At 48.4% G+C, this 21,157-nt stretch overlaps 1 protein-coding gene across 2 annotated transcripts in view; it reads left to right on the forward strand.

The window, feature by feature from the left end:
• LOC119959651 (protein mono-ADP-ribosyltransferase PARP12-like) overlaps positions 1-21,157 on the forward strand; it is a 79,105-nt gene that overhangs the window by 4,015 nt on the left and 53,933 nt on the right. The window contains exons 2-5 of one of the 2 annotated variants that reach the window (XM_038787838.1): positions 5,463-5,598; positions 12,295-12,553; positions 14,457-14,534; positions 19,004-19,093. In XM_038787838.1, the coding sequence (XP_038643766.1) occupies positions 5,463-5,598; positions 12,295-12,553; positions 14,457-14,534; positions 19,004-19,093 (563 nt within the window). The remainder of the gene's footprint in view (positions 1-5,462; positions 5,599-12,294; positions 12,554-14,456; positions 14,535-19,003; positions 19,094-21,157) is intronic. The other variant, XM_038787841.1, reaches the window with a different exon arrangement.

Genomic DNA, 21,157 nt, shown 5'->3' on the forward strand with positions numbered 1-21,157 from the left:
CTATTAAACTGCTCCGGAGCCAATACCAACTTCCCTGCCCTGTCCCACACCTGAACAATTTCCCTCACTGCCGCCTCCCTCCGAGGCTGACCTGCCAATATGCCACCTTCAATACCAACTTCCCTGCCCTGTCCCACACCTGAACAATTTCCCTCACTGCCGCCTCCCTCCGAGGCTGACCTGCCAATATGCCACCTTCAATACCAACTTCCCTGCCCTGTCCCACACCTGAACAATTTCCCTCACTGCCGCCTCCCTCCGAAGCTGGCCTGCCAATATGCCACCTTCAATACCAACATCCCTGCCCTGTCCCACACCTGAACAATTTCCCTCACTGCCGCCTCCCTCCGAAGCTGACCTGCCAATATGCATCCCACCTTCTCCCCATACTCTTAAACTGCTTCCCTCGCCCGCCTCAATTGGCGCACCACCTTCACCGTGGACAACCGATCAAAGCTCGCCTCTAGCTTCTTCCTCCTCTCCAAAAGCGCTGGATCCCCATCCTCTGCATTCCTCCTATCAACCTCCAATATCTCATCTATCAACCTTTACCATTCCACCCTCTCCTCCTTATCCACCTTTGCCTTAAAAGATATCACCTCCTCCCTCCCTCACCACTGCCTTCAGAGCTTCCCAAACCACCGCCTACAAAGCTTCCCCCGTACAATTAAATCTCACATATTCCTTGATTACTTTCCCAATCTTATCACAAACTCCTCGATCCCCCAACAACCCCACATCCAATCTCCACCCCGGCCTCTGCACTGCCCCCTTCTCCAACACCATGTCACCCAATGCGGCGCATAATCCGATATCGCAATTGCCGAATATTCCGACCCCTTGACCCCAGCCAACAGCGCCTTCCCCACCACAAACAAATCTATCCTCGAATTGAGCTTATGAACCAAAGAGAAAAACGGATACTCCCACTCCCCTGGCTGCAGAAACATCCCAGAGTCCACCCTTCCCATTTCCACCATTAGTCCAACCAATGCCTTTCCTAAGCCTTACCTGATCCTAACCCAGCCCTTTCTAAGCCTTACATGATCCTTCACCCTCAAATGAGTCTCCTGTACCATCGCAACATCAACCTTCAAACTCTTCAGATGCACTCTCGACCTCTTCACTGGTCCTCCCAACCCCCTCACGTTCCACGTAACTAGCCTAACAGGGGTCTCTTCCACCCCCATTCCTATCCACCATCATCATAACTCCAGACCCTATCCTCTGCGCCTGGCCCGTCCCTATCCATTGTTAACATCGAACCTCTCCCCCCTCCCAGAATCCCCCCTCCACTTCCTCTCGAAAAAGCCTCGCCCAGTATCGATCCCCTCGCCCCTCCCATTTTCACACCTCCGAGGCCCAACGGAACCTGCTCACCAGTCTCCAATGTCCGCAGCCCCTCCCCCCACCACACCTCCGTTCATTAGCTAACTTAAGCTTGCTAGTGTGGGGGCCCCTTCCCAGGCCCCCCCCCCCTCACCCCCACCCAGTCCCAAGAAAACAACCAGAACCCAACATACCCGTGCAAACATACAAATCTCAGAGAAACCGTTGCTACAAAAAACAATAAAAACTTAACCTCTATAACAGCGTGAAGTAAAAATATAAACCAGAACTGCATATATATATATATATATATATATACTATATAAACTCTTCCAGCTCCCCTCTCCACAGTCCACGACCAATCTTCAGTCCCATTCCTCACTTCTGCCCCAAGCCTTCTGCCTTCACAAACGCCTCCGCCACCTCCACCGTCTCAAAGTAAAAGTCTCTGGAGTTGTAGGTCATCCTCAACATAGCTGGGTACACCACGGCAAACCTCACCCCACTAATATACAGTGTCGGCTTCACTCGGCCGAAAGCCGCTTGCCTCCTCGCCAGTTGCGCTGGTAAATGCGAACACCAGCACCAGCCCACTGCACCTTCCGCTTCTGCTTCGTCCAGTTCAAGACCTTCTCCTTCATGTGGTACCTGTGGAAGTAAACAATCACTGCCCTTGGCGGCTCATTCATCTTCGGTTTAGGCCTCAACGACCGATGAGCCCGGTCCAGTTCATACCGAGAGGGATCCTCTCCCTCTCCCACCAACTCCGCCAACATTTTTTTTTTTTTAATTCAAATTTTCACATTTTCACAAAAGAGAAAACAATAACAGAAAATTCAAAGAACAAAAAAAAAACAGAACTTCCCCCCTGCCGTAAATACAAAAGAGAAACAATAAATTAACGCCCGTCATTGGTAAAAAACAGATATTCAACCCAAAACAAAGAGACAACCCCCCCCTCGGTTGCTGCGCTCCCACCCAGTTCTCTGCTGTAAGCAGTGCGCTCCCACCCAGTTCTCTGCTGTAAGCAGTGCGCTCCCACCCAGTTCTCTGCTGTAAGCAGTGCGCTCCCACCCAGTTCTCTGCTGTAAGCAGTGCGCTCCCACCCAGTTCTCTACTGTAAGCAGTGCGCTCCCACCCAGTTCTCTGCTGTAAGCAGTGCGCTCTCACCCAGTTCTCTGCTGTAAGCAGTGCGCTCCCACCCAGTTCTCTGCTGTAAGCAGTGCGCTCTCACCCAGTTCTCTGCTGTAAGCAGTGCGCTCCCACCCAGTTCTCTGCTGTAAGCAGTGCGCTCCCACCCAGTTCTCTGCTGTAAGCAGTGCGCTCCCACCCAGTTCTCTGCTGTAAGCAGTGCGCTCCCACCCAGTTCTCTGCTGTAAGCAGTGCGCTCCCACCCAGTTCTCTGCTGTAAGCAGTGCGCTCCCACCCAGTTCTCTGCTGTAAGCAGTGCGCTCCCACCCAGTTCTCTGCTGTAAGCAGTGTGCTCCCACCCAGCAGTCCAGCCTCCGACACCTTGCCAACTCCCGGGCTGGCTCTCTCACACAACGGTGAACCTTCACTCCCTACCTTCTTCACAGCTGTTTTCTTCTGACTCTGACTCTTCAACATTATTCGCCTTCCTATAATACCCAATCATCCTGAAATTGCCCCCAAGACCGGACATTAAAACTCCTAAAAACACACCTCAAGCAGGAGCCACCCAACATGCGACTTCCCCTCTACATGCCGCCACCGGAAGTCCAACTTTTTCCTTTCCAACTGCTTATTCAATTCCCTTTTGGAAGTACCGATCGAATCTGCCTCCACCACACTCGAGACGTGCCTTTCAGACCCGGACCGCTCGCTGCATTTAAAAAAATGTTTTATCTCATGTTTCTGTAGGTTCTTCTGCTAATCACCTTTTAAATTTGTGTCCACTGGTTCTCAACTCTACCACCAATGGGAACAAATGGGAACAACCAGGGCTTGATGGTCTGAGTTATAAGGAGAGGCTGGATAGGCTGGGACTTTTTTCCCTCGAGTGTAGGAGGCTTATGGGTGATCTTATAGACGTGTATAAAATAATGAGGAGCATCGATAAGGTAGATAGTCAACATATTTTCCCAAAGGTAGAGGAGTTTAGAACTAGAGGGCATAGGTTTAAGGTGAGAGGGGGGAGATACAAAAGAGACCAGAGGGTAACTTTCTTCACACAGAGGGTGGTGAGTATCTGGAATGGGCTGCCAGAGGCAGTGGTAGAGGCGGGTACAATTTGTTCCTTTGAAAATCAGTTAGACAGTTACATGGGCAGGGTGGGTACAGAGGGATATGGGTCAAATGCGAGCAAGCGGGACTAGCTTAGTGATAGAAACTGGGCGGCATGGACAAGCTGGGCCGAAGGGCCTGTTTCCATGCTGTAAGCATCTATGACTCTATGATTCTATGACATACACATTAGGAGGAGTCCACTCAGCCCTTCAAGTTTGCCCCGCCTTTCAACAAGATCATTGCTGATCTAACTGCTTCTTCAATCTATCCACATGTTAGAATTCCTACAGTGCAGAAGGAGGCCATTCTGCCCATCAGATCGGCACTGACCCTCTGAAAGAGCACTCTACCTTGGCCCACTTCTCCACCCTATCCCTGTAACCCCACATAACCTGCACATCTTTGGACTGGAAGGGGCAGTTTATCATGGCCAATCCAACTAACCTGCACATCTTTGGACTACAGGAGGAAACCGGAGCACCCGGAAGAAACCCGCACAGACATGGGAAGAACATGCAAACTCCACACAGTCAGTGACCCAAGGTCAGAATTGAACCCTCGTCCCTGGCACTGTGAGGCAGCAGTGCTAATCACTGTGCCACCATTTTTGGAGCATATCTTGAAGATCTTTTCTGCCCTCTTCCTTGTACCTTTCCAAAAGTGTGGTTCCCCAGAATTGGACACATAACTCCCAGTTGAAGCTGAACAGTGTTTTGTTGAGGTTCATCATTACGTCTGTACTTTATGCCCCTATCTATAAAGCCCAAGATGCCCTGTCCTTTATTAAACACTTTCTCAACCTGCCCTGCCACCATCAATGATTTGTGTAATTTACTCCCCAGGTCCCTCTGCTTCTGCACCCCCTTTAGAATTGTTCCCTTTATTTTATACTGCACTGTTCCTCATTTTTTCTATCAAAATGTATCATTTCACGCCTCTGTGTTAAATTTCGCCTGTCACACGTCCACCTTTTCCACCAGCCTGTCTTGGAATCTATCAGTATCCGCCTCACCGTTTACAATACTTCCAAGTTTTGTGTTATCTGCACAGCTATTTAAGTTGTGCGATCTGCCCAAAACTGGCATGCGGCTAATCAAGAACCCAGATGTGGCTCGTCGCGTTTCTGATCAAGAACCCAGATGTGGCTCATTGTGTTTCTGATCAAGAACCCAGAAGTGGCTCATCGCGTTTCCGATCAAGAACCCAGATGTGGCTCATCGCGTTTCTGATCAAGAACCCAGATGTGGCTCATCGCGTTTCTGATCAAGGACCCAGATGTGGCTCATTGCGTTTCTGATCAAGAACCCAGATGTGGCTCATTGCGTTTCTGATCAATACGTTAAAAAAAAGTCAAACTCTGTGGATGCTCTGGAAATCTGAAATAAAAAGAGAAAATTCTGGATAAACCCAGCAGGTTGCCTGGCAGCGTCTGTGGAGAGAGAATGAGTTAGTGTTTCACCAAGTTGTCCTCATTCACTCCATAATTCTAACATTGTGGAATGGGGGCAATGACAACAAACCATTTGGTTTAGTCACATTTTAAGTTTGAGTCACATCTCTGAACACAGCAACTTCACATTCTTACACTACAATGGGCGGCACGGTAGCACAGTGGTTAGCACTGTTGATTCACAGCTCCAGGGTCCCAGGTTCGATCCCGGCTTGGGTCACTGTCTGTGTGGAATCTGCACGTTCTCCCTGTGTCTGCGTGGGTTTCCGGTTTCCTCCCACAATTCCCGAAAGACGTGCTTGGTCGGTGAATTGGACATTCTGAATTCTCCCTCTGTCTACCCGAGCAGGCACCGGAATGTGGATTTTCACAGTAACTTCATTGCAGTGTTAAGCCTACTTGTGACAATAAAGATTATTATTATTATTTGTTTCAGAAAACCCTGCACAAATTCTCATGACCTTCAGTCTCCTCACAATGAGGCCATCTTGAGCAATAATGGACTTGGCAATCTGGACATCAGAGAACTTCGTCAGCTCCTCCTGCAGAATGATCCCACCCTGCTGCCTGAGGTAGGATTTGAAAGGAGGAGGGTGAAGGGGGAACCCCATGGGGAGTATAAATTTAAATGACATGATAAATCAGAGGTATAACTACAAGTTAAACAACAACGGCAGGTTAAGGTTAAACCAGTGAAATTTTGGACTGATGCCAGAACATTCCTCTTCGCACACAGAAGGATTGGGCTTTCTACTGTTCTACGTCGTGGATCCGGCTGAGGGGATGCCAGAGGTGTTGAAGATACTTGAGGAGTTTGGGGACTTTTCGGGTTACAAGCTCAATGTGGGGAAAAGTGAGCTGTTTGTCCTGCACCTGGGGGATCAGGAGAGGGAGATAGGTGGGCGCCCGTTGAGGAGGGCTGAGAGGAGCTTTAGATATCTTGGGGTCCAGATAGCTAGGACCTGGGGGGGCCATGCACAGGCTTAACTTATCGAGGCTGGTGGAGCAGTTGGAGGAGGAGTTCAGGAGGTGGGATGCGCTGCCGCTCTCGTTGGCGGGCAGGGTCCAGTCGATTAAGATGACGGTGCTCCCGAGGTTTTTGTTTCTTTTCCAGTGCCTCCCCATATTGATCCCAAAGGCTTTTTCCAAAAGGGTGAATAAGTCTATTCTCGGGTTCATGTGGGCACGGAAGGCCCCGAGAGTAAGGAGGGTATTCTTGGAGCGAAGAAGGGAGGTAGGAGGTTTGGCGTTGCCCAACCTGTGTGGGTATTACTGGGCGGCGAATGTGGCAATGATTCGCAGGTGGGTGATGGAGGGGGAGGGTGACGCATGGAAGAGATTGGAGGTGGCGTCCTGTGTGGGTACGAGTCTGGAGGCTTTGGTGACGGCCCCACTTCCACTCCCCCCGGCAAAGTACTCCACGAGTCCGGTAGTGGTGGCGTCCCTCAAAATCTGGGGGCAGTGGAGGAGGCATAGGGGGGAAGTGAAGGCCTCAGTCTGGGCCCCGATATAGGGCAATTACTGTTTTGCACCGGGGAGAATGGATGGTGGATTTGGGAGTTGGCACAGGGCAGGCATCAGACAGATTGGGGACCTCTTCCTTGATGGGAAGTTCGCGACTCTGGAGGAGCTGGAGGGGAAGTGGAACCTCCCCCCTGGGAACGCTTTCAGGTATATGCAGATTAGGGCATTTGTTAAGCGGCAGGTGGCGGAGTTTCCGCGGCTGCCGCCAAGGGGGGTGCAGGATAGGGTGCTCTCGGGGATGTGGGTCGGTGAGGGGAAGATCTCGGCAATTTATCAGTTGATGCAGGAGGAGGAGGAGGCCTCAGTAGAGGAGCTCAAAGCGAAGTGGGAGGAAGAGCTAGGGGACGAGATTGAGGATGGAACGTGGTCGGACGCCCTGGAGAGGGTGAACTCGTCCTCTTCTTGCACATGGCTCACCTTAATTCAGCTGAAGGTGCTGCATAGGGCGCACATGACAGGGGCCAGGATGAGCCGGTTCTTTGGGGGAGAGGACAGGTGCGAGAGGTGTTCGGGAGGCCCAGCAAACCACACCCATATGTTTTGGGCATGTCCGGCTCTGGAGGGGTTTTGGAAGGGGGTGGCGGGGACTTTGTCTGAAGTGGTCGGGTCTAGGATCAGGCCGGGTTGGGGGCTCACAATCTTTGGGGTAGCTTCGGAGCCGGGAGTGCAGGAGGCGAGAGAGGCCGGCAATCTGGCCTTTGCGTCTCTAGTAGCCCGGCGCAGGATTCTGTTACAGTGGAGGGATACACGGCCCCCGAGTTTGGAGGCCTGGATCAACGACATGGCCGGGTTCATCAAGCTGGAGAAGGTTAAATTTGCCCTGAGGGGGTCGGTACAGGGGTTCTTTCGGCGGTGACAGCCCTTGATTTCCTGGCGAAGGGGTAGAGCAGGGGTGGGCAAACTTTTCCGTGCAAGGGCCACATTCAGAAATTCACAATTTTAAAGGGCCACATAGTATATTAAGTAAAATAATTAATATTTAAAATAGCCAAAATAAAAGGTTTTTAAAGAAAAAAAAGCAATTAATTTTTATTAATTAATATTTTAAAGTAGAAACTTCACATGAAACACATGTTGTGCCGAGCAATGATCACCCTACTCAAGTCAACGTATCCACCCTATACCAGTAACCCAACAGCCCCCCCCCATTAACCTTAAAATTAAAAAAAGAATAAAAAAATTTTTTTTTTTTTTAATGACTTGATCTTGGTGGGCCGCATAAAGACCTTTGGCGGGCCGCATGCGGCCCGCGGGCCATAGTTTGCCCACCCCTGGGGTAGAGGGTGGTCAGTCTCAGCAGCAACCTGGGGGGGGGGGGGGGGGGGGGGAGAGGTACGGTGGGGGGGGGGGGGGGGGGAGGGGCTGGTTAAGGGGGTTTGTTTTTGCGATGGTAGGCTATTTTCTTCTTTCTTGTATTGTTTGTCAATATTTATTATTCTGTTTTGGGGGTGGGGGAGTTCTTTTCTTGTTTCGGTGTAGAACCACACCTTGTCTACTTTAACTGTGGGGAGAAAATTTGTTGTTAAAAAACTTGAATAAAAATTATTTTGGAAAAAAAAGGATTGGCCTTTGTAAATCATTGGTTCGGCCTCAGCTTAAGGTTCAGGCTCGATTCTAGGCACCACACTTTCGGAAGATGTCCAGGCTGAAGGAGGGAGCAGAGGGGGTTTATGAGAATGGAACCAGGGATGAGAGACTGGAGAAGCTGGGATTGTTCTCCTTAAAGCAGATAAATTTAAGAGGAGATTTAAGACAGGTTTTTAAAATCATGAAGGATTTTAAGTAAGTAAAAAGTGTTTCATACGATAGGAGGGTCAGTAACCAGAGGACACAGATTTAAGGGAATTTAATCTAAGTTAAATTTTTAAAAATACCACATATCTGCTTTGTCAGCAAAGTTGACGCCCAAGGAATAAAGGCAGGGAAGTGGGGGGAAGCCCCTCCGACCCAGTTGTTTACATGAAACATATGTGGGTTAAATGGGCCGGTTAAATGGTTGAGTGTTTTCGCACACTTGAGGAGTTTGAGGATGGACAACCTGTTTCTTCAGGAGACACACCTGAAGCGGGAGATCAGACGAGGCTGAGGATGGGATGGGTGGGGCAGGTGTTCCACTCGGGGGTAATCATGAAGACGAGGGAGTGGCGGTGTGGTCAACAAGAAAGTGGCTTTCGAGGTTGGCAGTATTGTAGCTGACCCTAGGGGGAAAGATACTTTTAAAAAATAAATTTGAAGTATCAATTCATTTTTTCCAATTAAGGGGCAATTTAGAGTGGCCAATCCACCTAACCTGCACATCTTTGTGTTGGGGGGGGTTAAACCCACGCAAATAAAAAGGGAAAATGTGTAAACTCCACACGGACAGTGACCCGGGGCCGGGAAAGAACTTGGGACCTGGGTGCCGTGAGGCAGCAGTGCTACCCACTGTGCCACCGTGCTGCCCCTCCAGAGGGGTAGATACTTGACAGGTTAGTGGGAAGCTGGACGGCACGCCAGTTGATCTAGTGAATGTTTATGCCCCAAATTGGGACAATGTGGCAATGTTTCTTGAGGCAGGTATTGGGGAAGATTCAGGACCTGGACATGCACAGGCGGGGGATGGCGATTTCAACATGGTTCTGGATCAGAGGCTGGATAGGTCATGTTCCAGGCCTTTGAAGGTTTTAGTTACAGCAAAAGATTTGAGGGGGTTCATGGACCGCATGGGACTGTGTGGAGGGGGGTGGGGGGTGGGTGGGGGCAGGTTTTGTACCGTGGCAGTTTGGGAGGTCGGGAGTGAAAGAGTTCTTGTACTTTTCACGTGTGCACCGGGTGTACTCCCAGATTGACCTTTTTGTAATATGGAGCTGAACAACATGGGGGAGTTCACAGCCTTCACACTGTGGGAGGCATGTAAGGGGTGAATTCACCTTGATTGGGGTGCACAGGGAGAGGCTGGAATGAGAGGAGAGAGCGAGGCTAGTGGAGGCTGGAGTTGGTATTTAGGTTGGTGACGACAGGAAAGGCAGTAGGGCAATTGCAGAGGGCCAGAGAGGCAGTGTATGGGTGAAGGGAAAAAGCCAGCAGGATGTTGGCGCATCAACTGAGGAAACAAGCAGCGACAAAGGAAATGGGAAGGGTGACGGATAAGGGAGCAAGGTGCTGTTGGACCCGGAGGGGGCGAATGGGGTATTTCAGGCCTTTCACAGAAGGCTGTAGGAGTCGCAGCCTCCACCTGAGGAGGAGGGTATGAGGCAGTTCTTGGATGGGCTTCTGAGGGTGGTGGAGGAGAAGGTGCAGGAGTTGGGGGCCCCGATTGGGCTGAGGGAGGTCATGGACTGCATGGGTTAGATGCAGGCAGTAAAGGCCCTGGGGCTGGATGGGTAACCAGCCGAGTTCTACAAGAAGTGTGGTGTAGAGCTGGGGCCCCTGCTTGTGGCAATATATAAGTCAAGTTTAGGGAGTTGCTCCCCCCGCATATTGTCACAGATGTCCATCTCATTGATTTTAAAGAGGGATACGACCCGGTGCAGTGTGGGTCGTACCACCCAATTCCGTTGTTGAATGTGGATGCGAAGGTGTTAGCATCGCGGATGGAGGACTGTGTGCCGGGTGTGACAGGATCGAACCAGACGGGATTTGTGACGGGGCGGCAGTTGTCGGCACATGTACGCAGGTTGCCCAATGTTATTATGATGCCCTCGGAGGGGCAGGAGGTAGAAGTGGTGGTGGCTATGGACCAGGAAGGCTTCTGATCGGGTCGAATGGGCGTATTTGTTGGAGGTGCTGGGCCGGTTCGGGTTTGGGCAGGACTTTGTGGATTTGGTTTGGCTGCTGTACAGGGCGCTGATGGCTAGAGTTCGGATGAACAGGATGAGTTTGGAATGCTTCAGTTTGAAATGGTGGACAAGGCAGGGGTGCCCACTCTCGCTGCTGCGTTTTGCTTTGGCGATAGAGCCATTGGCAATGGTGGGCATGGTGTCGAAGCGTTGGAAGGGGATTGAGTGGAGAGGGGTTGAGCATAGGGTTTCATTGTATGCAGATTATCTTCTGTTATATGTAGAGCGGCACGGTGGCACAGTGGTTAGCACTGCTGCCTGCGGCACTGAGGATCCAGGTTCGAATCCCGGCCCTGGGTCACTGTCCGTGTGGAGTTTGCACATTCTCCCCGTGTTTGCGTGGGTTTCACTCCACAACCCAAAGATGTGCAGGTTAGGTGGATTGGCCACGCTAAATTGCCCCTTAATTGGAAAAAAATAATTGGGTGCCCTAAATTATTTTTTTTTTTTAAATTGAGAAGTGTAAATAAATCTGCATGGGGCATTAATGGTTCAATGCCCTTCCAATGAGAACTCCAATGAGGACCACTGCTACTCAAATATCTGCCCTCTTCAGGCAAAGCTGCACCGGAATTTTAAAAATTATTTCATGGGATGTGGGCGTTGCTGACAAGGAAACCATTTGCTGTCCCTCCTTAACTGCCCTTGCACTGAGTGACTTGCTCGGCCATTTCAGAGGGCAAGGGTTAATGTGAGACTGGAGAGTGGCACTGCCCACAGTTTGATGTATGTAGTCACATGGTCAGGGAACAATCTAGAAGAACAACCATGCAAGACCATACTTGGAACTGTAAACAAGTCTTCGCTACCTCAAGACTTGACTATACCAACATACTCCTGGCTGCTATAAGACTGTACAAAATAGGAACAGGAGTAGGCTGTTTGGCCCCTCAAGCCTGTTCCGTCGTTCAATAGGATCATGTCTGATCCAACATTCCTCACATCCACTTTCCTGTTCTTTACCCATGATTTCCTTACTGATCAAGAATCTATCTATCTCAGCCTTAAATATACACAAGGACTCTGCCTCCACAGCTCTCTGTGGCAAAGAGTTCCAAAGACTCTGAGAGAACAAATTCCTCCGCATCACCGTCTTAAATTGGCACCCCTTTATTCTGAGACTATGCCTGCTGGTCCTAGTCCTCTTCCCCCATTCTACCCTCCATAAACCTGAGGTCATCCAGCTCTCCAGCTTTGACAGTCATCCGGACTTAAAACGTTAGCTCCCTTCTCTCTCCACAGATGCTGTCAGACCTGTTGAGATTGTCCAGTATTTTCTGTTTTTGTCATCCAGAACTCTGCTGCCCATGTCTTAATTCACAGTGGGTCCCGCTCCCCTCACACCCTTGTGCTCTCTGATCCACATTAGCTCCCAACATCTTATTTTTAAAACTCTCATCCGTTTTTTTTTCAAACTCCTTCATGGCCTCACCCCTCCCTATTTCTGTAATCTCCTCCAACCTCATGACCCTCTGAGGTATCTGAGTTCCCCCAAGTGTCCTTGAGCATTCCTGATTTTAATGGCTCCTCCATTGGCGGCCACACCTTCAGTAGGTCGGGCCCCAAGCTCTGGAATTCCCTCCCTAAACCACTCTTCCTCGCTTTCCTCCTTTCAAACATTCCTTAAAACCTACTGCTTTGCCCAAGCTTTTATCCACCTGACCTACCATCTCCTGATGTTGCTTGGTGTCATTCATTGTTTGATAATGCTCCTGTGAAGCGACTTGGGACATTTCATTGTGTTCAAGGTGCTGCATGAATATAAGCAGCTGCTGTTGCTTCCTTCAGACTCTCTGCTTTGTCAGGACTAATGCCAAGAGTTGCCAACTATCATAGACAAAGAATGGTGGACATGGACAAGGCAAGGTTCCTGGCTGGGGGCAGGTAAACAGGAGATGAGATTACAGAAAATCTTCTCTTTTTCAGGTTTGTAGCTTTTATAACAAGGGGGATGGTCCCTATGGTGCTTGCGCCTACAAACAGAACTGCAAGAAACTTCACATCTGCCTTCAGTTTATTCTGGATGCCTGTCCCATTGGAGGCCAATGCGGGCGATCGCACAGCTTCCTGGAAAACCGGAATCTGCTGGAGAATTGCAGGTTGAACATAGAGATGGTCTGTGATCTACAGTCCACGTTCCGGAATACCTGTGAAATCCGGAGAAGTGAGGCTGTCGGTGACAACGGTAGGTTTTTGAATTTCCACTTAATTCACGTGCACCAATCCCCCGCCCCCGAACACCCTAACAGATGTCGCCAGTGACTCAGTTGGCAGCACCCTCACCTTTAAATCAGAAAGCTATGGATTCGAACCTCACTCCAGGAACTTGAGCCCATAATGTATGCTGACCTTCAGGGCGTTACTGAGAGAGCGCTGCTGCACTGTTGGAGGTCCCTCCGCTTGGTTGAGAAATTAAACTGAGGCCTCCCCTGCCCCTGTTCAGGTGGGATGAGATATCCTATGGCATTAGTTTGAAGAAAAGCAAAGGAATTCTCCCCAGTGTCCTCACTAAAGTTGCTGTCACGTTGCTGTGTTTGCTGGAGTCTTGCTGTCCGCAATGTGGCTGTTGCGTCTCCGATGTTACAGCAGTGATTCCATGTCAAGAGTAATTAATTTGCGACAAAGCACTCTGGGATATCCTGAGTTCATGAGAGGCACTCCATCAATGCAAGTTTTTCTTTTATCTTATTTTTAATGCAGCCACTGTCTCTATGCTACTAATGTTTCAGCCCAGAGCGGTCAAGGAGGTTTCAACATAGTTAAGCTGTTTAAAGGGAAAGGGTGGGAAACGTGTTGACCTGACAGTGTTTATGATTTGTGTCCACAGTTGGTTGTGCAGACCGTATAACGTAGAAAGCCAAGTTCCATTTACACAAGGATGATTTTACAATGACAGTTTTCACTGACAAATTGATGAGGGCAGAGAAGTTCACAGAATTGTTTTGATACAGAAGGAGGCCATTCAGTCCATCAGTGTCTGCACCAGCTTTCCAAACAAGCTTCATGACTTAGTGCCATTCTCCTGCCTTCTCCCCGAACCCTTGCACAGTGTTCCTACTCAAATAATCATCTAATGCCCTCCTGAATGCCTCGATCGAACCTGCCTCCACCACACATCCAGGCAGCGCATTCCAGACCACAACCACTCGGTGTGTGAAAAAGATTTTTCTCACATCACGTTTGCAAATCACTTTAAATCCGGGCCCTCTCGTTCTTGACCCTTTTACGAGCAAGGTCAGTTCCTCCTTGTCTACTCTGTCCAGCCCCCTCATGATTCTGAACAGATGGTGTACAGTATCCTGCTCAATTCCTTATTCCTTACCTCATGACATGAAGCCAATGGCTCTCATTGCATTAGAAACTCTTAATAGAAGATGCAGAGTACAGTAAACATTTTAATTTAGTAAGTTAAGGGGACCTGCACTAGTGTCTTGAAATTATTGGTGAACTGTAATGTTTATAATTGTGCAATCCTGTTTTGATTTTATAGTTTTTTTTATTTTAATGATGGTGTAAAGCCATGTTGTGAACTATAATTACTTGTTTCATTTGTATCATCATCACAATTCATGATGATTTTGTCTTTTAAAAAACAGTTAGACAGTTACATGGGCAGGGTGGGTATAGAGGGATATGGGTCAAATGCGAGCAAGTGGGACTAGCTTAGTGATAGGAACTGGGTGGTATGGACAAGCTGGGCCGAAGGGCCTGTTTCCATGCTGTAAACATCTATGACTATGATTCTATGACATACACATTAGGAGGAGTCCACTCAGCCCTTCAAGTTTGCCCCGCCATTCAACAAGATCATTGCTGATCTATCTGCTTCTCCAATCTATCCACACGTTAGAATTCCTACAGTGCAGAAGGAGGCCATTCTGCCCATCAGATCGGCACTGACCCTCTGAAAGAGCACTCTACCTTGGCCCACTTCTCCACCCTATCCCTGTAACCCCACATAACCTGCACATCTTTGGACTGGAAGGGGCAGTTTATCATGGCCAATCCAACTAACCTGCACATCTTTGGACTGGAAGGGGCAGTTTATCATGGCCAATCCAACTAACCTGCACATCTTTGGACTACAGGAGGAAACCGGAGCACCCGGAAGAAACCCGCACAGACATGGGAAGAACATGCAAACTCCACACCGTCAGTGACCCAAGGTCAGAATTGAACCCTCGTCCCTGGCACTGTGAGGCAGCAGTGCTAATCACTGTGCCACCATTTTTGGAGCATATCTTGAAGATCTTTTCTGCCCTCTTCCTTGTACCTTTCCAAAAGTGTGGTTCCCCAGAATTGGACACATAACTCCCAGTTGAAGCTGAACAGTGTTTTGTTGAGGTTCATCATTACGTCTGTACTTTATGCCCCTATCTATAAAGCCCAAGATGCCCTGTCCTTTATTAAACACTTTCTCAACCTGCCCTGCCACCATCAATGATTTGTGTAATTTACTCCCCAGGTCCCTCTGCTTCTGCATCCCCTTTAGAATTGTTCCCTTTATTTTATACTGCACTGTTCCTCATTTTTTCTATCAAAATGTATCATTTCACGCCTCTGTGTTAAATTTCGCCTGTCACACGTCCACCTTTTCCACCAGCCTGTCTTGGAATCTATCAGTATCCGCCTCACCGTTTACAATACTTCCAAGTTTTGTGTTATCTGCACAGCTATTTAAGTTGTGCGATCTGCCCGAAACTGGCATGCGGCTAATCAAGAACCCAGATGTGGCTCATCGCGTTTCTGATCAAGAACCCAGATGTGGCTCATTGTGTTTCTGATCAAGAACCCAGATGTGGCTCATCGTGTTTCTGATCAAGAACCCAGATGTGGCTCATCGCGTTTCTGATCAAGAACCCAGATGTGGCTCATTGCGTTTCTGATCAAGAACCCAGATGTGGCTCATTGCGTTTCTGATCAATACGTTAAAAAATAGTCAAACTCTGTGGATGCTCTGGAAATCTGGTAGGTTTTTGGATTTCCACTTAATTCACTTGCACCAACCCCCCCTCCCCCGCCCCCGAACACCCTAACATGTCGCCAGTGACTCAGTTGGCAGCACCCTCACCTTTAAATCAGAAAGCTATGGATTCGAACCTCACTCCAGGAACTTGAGCCCATAATGTATGCTGACCTTCAGGGCGTTACTGAGAGAGCGCTGCTGCACTGTTGGAGGTCCCTCCGCTTGGTTGAGAAATTAAACTGAGGCCTCCCCTGCCCCTGTTCAGGTGGGATGAGATATCCTATGGCACTAGTTTGAAGAAAAGCAAAGGAATTCTCCCCAGTGTCGTCACTAAAGTTGCTGTCACGTTGCTGTGTTTGCTGGAGTCTTGCTGTCCGCAATGTGGCTGTTGCGTCTCCGATGTTACAGCAGTGATTCCATGTCAAGAGTAATTAATTTGCGACAAAGCACTCTGGGATATCCTGAGTTCATGAGAGGCACTCCATCAATGCAAGTTTTTCTTTTATCTTATTTTTAATGCAGCCACTGTCTCTATGCTACTAATGTTTCAGCCCAGAGCGGTCAAGGAGGTTTCAACATAGTTAAGCTGTTTAAAGGGAAAGGGTGGGAAACGTGTTGACCTGACAGTGTTTATGATTTGTGTCCACAGTCGGTTGTGCAGACCGTATAACGTAGAAAGCCAAGTTCCATTTACACAAGGATGATTTTACAATGACAGTTTTCACTGACAAATTGATGAGGGCAGAGAAGTTCACAGAATTGTTTTGATACAGAAGGAGGCCATTCAGTCCATCAGTGTCTGCACCAGCTCTCCAAACAAGCTTCATGACTTAGTGCCATTCTCCTGCCTTCTCCCCGAACCCTTGCACAGTGTTCCTACTCAAATAATCATCTAATGCCCTCCTGAATGCCTCGATCGAACCTGCCTCCACCACACATCCAGGCAGCGCATTCCAGACCACAACCACTCGGTGTGTGAAAAAGATTTTTCTCACATCATGTTTGCAAATCACTTTAAATCCGGGCCCTCTCGTTCTTGACACTTTTACGAGCAAGGTCAGTTCCTCCTTGTCTACTCTGTCCAGCCCCCTCATGATTCTGAACAGATGGTGTACAGTATCCTGCTCAATTCCTTATTCCTTACCTCATGACATGAAGCCAATGGCTCTCATTGCATTAGAAACTCTTAATAGAAGATGCAGAGTACAGTAAACATTTTAATTTAATAAGTTAAGGGGACCTGCACTAGTGTCTTGAAATTATTGGTGAACTGTAATGTTTATAATTGTGCAATCCTGTTTTGATTTTATAGTTTTTTTATTTTAATGATGGTGTAAAGCCATGTTGTGAACTATAATTACTTGTTTCATTTGTATCATCATCACAATTCATGATGATTTTTCAACAGACCAATTTATTTTCTATTCATTTAAAGGATGTGGGTGTGGCTGGCTAGGCCAGCATTTAGGGTTTTTTTTATTCAATGAGTTGTTAGAATATGGAATGTGCTGCCGGAAAGGTCAGTGGAAGCAGGTTCAACAATAACTCAAAGTAATTGGATACTGCTGGGGTGGAGCCGAGGTGTGGGGCGGTGTGCGCGGTGGGGGAGGCGGGGTGTGTGTGTGGGGGTGGGGGCTTGCTCTAGTTCGAGGCAGGTCTGTGGGTGGATGCCCTGAGCAGAGTTAACGCGACCTCATCCTGTGCCAGGCTCAGCCTGATACAATTCAAGGTGGTTCACTGGGCACACATAGAATCATAGAGTTTACAGTGCAGGAGGCCATTCAGCCCATTGAGTCTGCACCGGCTCTTGGAAAGAGCACCCTACCAAAGCCCACATCTCCACCCTATCCCTGTAACCCAGTAACTCCATCCAACAGTAAGGGCAATTTTGGACACTCTGGCCAATTTATCATTGCCAATCCACCTAACCTGCACATCTTTGGGCTGTGGGAGGAAATCGGAGCACCCGGAGGAAACCCAGGCACACATGGGGAGAGCGTGCAGACTCTGCACAGACAGTGACCCAATCCGGAACCTGGGACCCTGAAGCTGTGAAGCAATTATGCTAACCACTATGCTACCGTGCTGCCTGGATGAGCAGATTTTTTTGGGGTAGAGGACAGGTATGCGGGGTGTGCAGGAGGGCCCGCAAGTCATGTCCACATGATTTGGGCGTGTTCGACGCTTAGGGGATTCTGGCAGGGATTTGCCGAGGTCATGTCCACGGTACTAAAAACGAGGGTGACGCCGAGTCCGGAGGTGGCGATTTTTGATGTGTCAGGAGAGCCGGGGGTCCAGGGGGTGAGAGGGGCTGACGTTTTGGCCTTCGCCTTCTTGGTAGCCCGGAGGCGGATCTTACTAGTGTGGAGGTACTCGGAGCCCCCGAAACCGGGGGTGTGGGTTAGCGACTTGGCTGGGTTTCTCAGGCTTGAGAAAATTAAGTTTGCCCTGAGAAGATCAATGTTAGGGTTTGTTCAGAGGTGGCAGCAGTTTATTGCCTTCTTCGGGGAAAACTAAACTGTTAGCAAATTCAATACGGGGGGTGGGGGGGTTAGCGAATGAAGGGGGGGCAGGGGAGTTAGTTTAGTTTAGGCCGGATCAGCGAGAGGAGATGGAGGGACTTGAGAATTGTGTGTGTTGTAGGTTGGGTGGGGGTGTTTCGTATTGAATTATGTTTACATTTGTATTTGTGTCTTGTTATAAAATCATAAATACCTTAATAAAATGTTTGTTAAAAATAAAAGTAATTGTATAAATACGATACAATAATCGCTTATTGTCACAAGTAGGCTTCAATGAAGTTACTGTGAAAAGCCCCTAGTCGCCACATTCCGGCGCCTGTTCGGAGAGGCTGGTACGGGATTTGAACCCACGTTGCTGGCATTGTTCTGCATTACAAGCCAGCTATTTAGACCATTGTGCTAAACCAGCCCCATATTTTTTTTAATATAAATTTAGAGTACCCAATTCATTTTTTCCAATTAAGGGGCAATTTAGTGTGGCCAATCCACCTACCCTGCACATCTTTGGGTTGTGGGGGCGAAACCCACGCAAACACAGGGAGAATGTGCAAACTCCACACGGACAGTGACCCAGAGCTGGGATTGAACCTGGGACCTCGGTGCTATGAGACTGCAGTGCTAACCACTGCGCCACCGTGCTGTCCAACCAGTCCCATATTTAACAAGGAACGGTTTCACAATGTAGAATAAGGCTCTGGAACATACAGGGTTAATGTGGGACTGAGTACCGTACCGCCTATGCAGAGATGTAAGAGAGCACATGACCAGCACCCAGGGTCAGCCTAGTGTTAGACAGAGACTTGTGTCCCAGTCAACACGGTGACAGGTCCTAGCTTGTACCCTTTACTGTGCAGTTTTAAATAGTTCTAAGAGTAAATAAAACCTACAGTTAACCTACATTTAACTACAAAGACTTCCTCAGAGCTACTGAACTGTAACCAACACCCTACAACATAGGGATAGGGGTAAAGAACAGGGGAATGAGACTGATGGAGTACCTCTTTCATCTAGGCACACATGCAGTGGACCAAATGGCCTCCTTTTATGTTATGTTTGTTAACTTCTTCTGCATTCACCAATCATAGTGAAAAGAAAAGCAAAGTGATCTGTGTATTTCTTAACATGTGATCTCTGTATTTTGTTCCAGTTAAAGTGTTGCCATCCAGTCACGCCCGCAGTAACGTGGACAGTGTGGAGATCTGCATGTTCTTTCTGAGGAAGCACTGTTCCTTTAAAGGTACTGAGACCACAGCTGGTTGATGTGTTGGAAAGGGGACTAAATTTGGCTGAGAAACGTGGTTCTGAACCTGGGAGCTCATCATTAGAGAAGAGGGAGCAGCAGTTTGATGCTCAAAGTTCAGAGGAAGAGTCATACAAACTCAAAATGTTAACTCGGTTTCTCCCTCCACAGGTGCTGCCAGACCTGCTGAGTTATTCCAACATTTCAACCCTCCTGGTTCTGTTTCATGAGCTCATCATGCAATGGGGAAGAAAGAGCTTTACTCTAACCTGCAGTTTTACTTGTATCTCATTAAATTGACCTACTATTCTCCAGTTTTGTGCTCACAGTCTAATTTATAGTTCAAAGTCTCACAACACCAGGTTAAAGTCCATCATGTTTGTTTCAAACACTAGCTTTCGGAGCACTGCTCCTTCCTCAGGTGAATGAAGAGGTATGTTCCAGAAACATATATACAGACAAAGTCAAAGATGCCAGACAATGCTTAGAATGCGAGCATTTGCAGGTAATTAAATCTTTACAGATGCAGAAACGGGGTAACTCCATGTTAAAGAGATGTGACTATTCTCAAGCCAGGACAGTTGATAGGATTTCACAAGCCCAGGTCACATGGTGGGGGATGAATGTAATGCGACATGAATCCCAGGTCCCGGTTGAGGCCGCACTCATGTGTGCGGAACTTGGCTATAAGTTTCTGCTTGCTGATTCTACGTTGTCGCGTGTCCTGAAGGCCACCTTGGAGAACGCTTACCCGGAGATCAGAGGCTGAATGCCCTTGACTGCTGAAGTGTTCCCCGACTGGAAGGGAACATTCCTGCCTGGTGATTGTCGCACGATGTCCGTTCATCCGTTGTTGCAGCTTCTGCATGGTCCCGCCAATGTACCGCACTTCGGGACATCTTTTCCTGCATACGCTGCATTCCTACCTCTTACGCTGCAGGAAAGGATGCCCCGAAGCGTGGTACATTGGCGAGACCATGCAGACGCTGCAACAACGAATGAACGGGCATCGTGCAACAATCACCAGGCAGGAATGTTCCCTTCCAGTCGGGGAACACTTCAGCAGTCAAGGGCATTCAGCCTCTGGTCTCCGGGTAAGCGTTCTCCAAGACGGCCTTCAGGACGCGCGACAACGCAGAATCGCCAAGCAGAAACTTACAGCTAAGTTCCGCACACATGAGTACGGCCTCAACCGGGACCTTGGATTCATGTCGCATTACATTCAGCCCCCACCATCTGGCCTGGGCTTGCAAAATCCTACCAACTGTCCTGGCTTGAGGCAATTCACATCTCTTTAACCTGGGGTTACCCCTCTCTCTGGATCTGTAAAGATTTAATTACCTGCAAATGCTCGCATTCTAAGCATTGTCTGGCATCTTTGACTTTGTCTGTATGTGTGTTTCTGGAACAAACCTCTTCATTCACCTGAGGAAGGAGCAGTGCTCCGGAAGCTAGTGTTTGAAACAAACATGTTGGACTTTAACCTGGTGTTGTAAGACTTCTTACTGTGCTCACCCCAGTCCAACGCCGGCATCTCCACATGATAATTTATAGTGGCTATCTCAACAGCAACTTTCTCATTTCAAAGAATAGAGCCTCCTCATTTATCTTCTCCCGATTAAAAAGAGAAACTTCCACTTATCCATTTGGGGGTCCATTAGCGCTGCTTCCACCGCTGCCACCATATTGTATGTCGGTTTGTCTAGTTTCGGACTGCTTACTAAGACGTTGGTATGTCCTAAAAAACTAACTTTATTATCTACAACTAAACTATTTATAGCTATCCACAACTAGGTCCTATACTGCTGAAGCCATGAATATTCTCCCTCTTGACTCTCATCATGTGCTCTCTTATTTCATCCTCACTGTGGGCAGTGCTATTTATGCAGTCCCACATATAAGCCGTTACGAACCTTTTTACGACAGACATCCCAAAGAGCGTCATAAAAAACAGTGAAGTACCTTTTGTCGTGTTCGGTACTAACACTGGCTGCAACTAGATGTAGCTTAGATCAGAAAGATACTCCAAACATTGAAGTTAGTTCAATCAGGTTTATTGAA

Source organism: Scyliorhinus canicula, chromosome 2, assembly GCF_902713615.1.
Source record: "Scyliorhinus canicula chromosome 2, sScyCan1.1, whole genome shotgun sequence".
NCBI classification, from domain to species: Eukaryota; Metazoa; Chordata; class Chondrichthyes; order Carcharhiniformes; family Scyliorhinidae; genus Scyliorhinus; species Scyliorhinus canicula.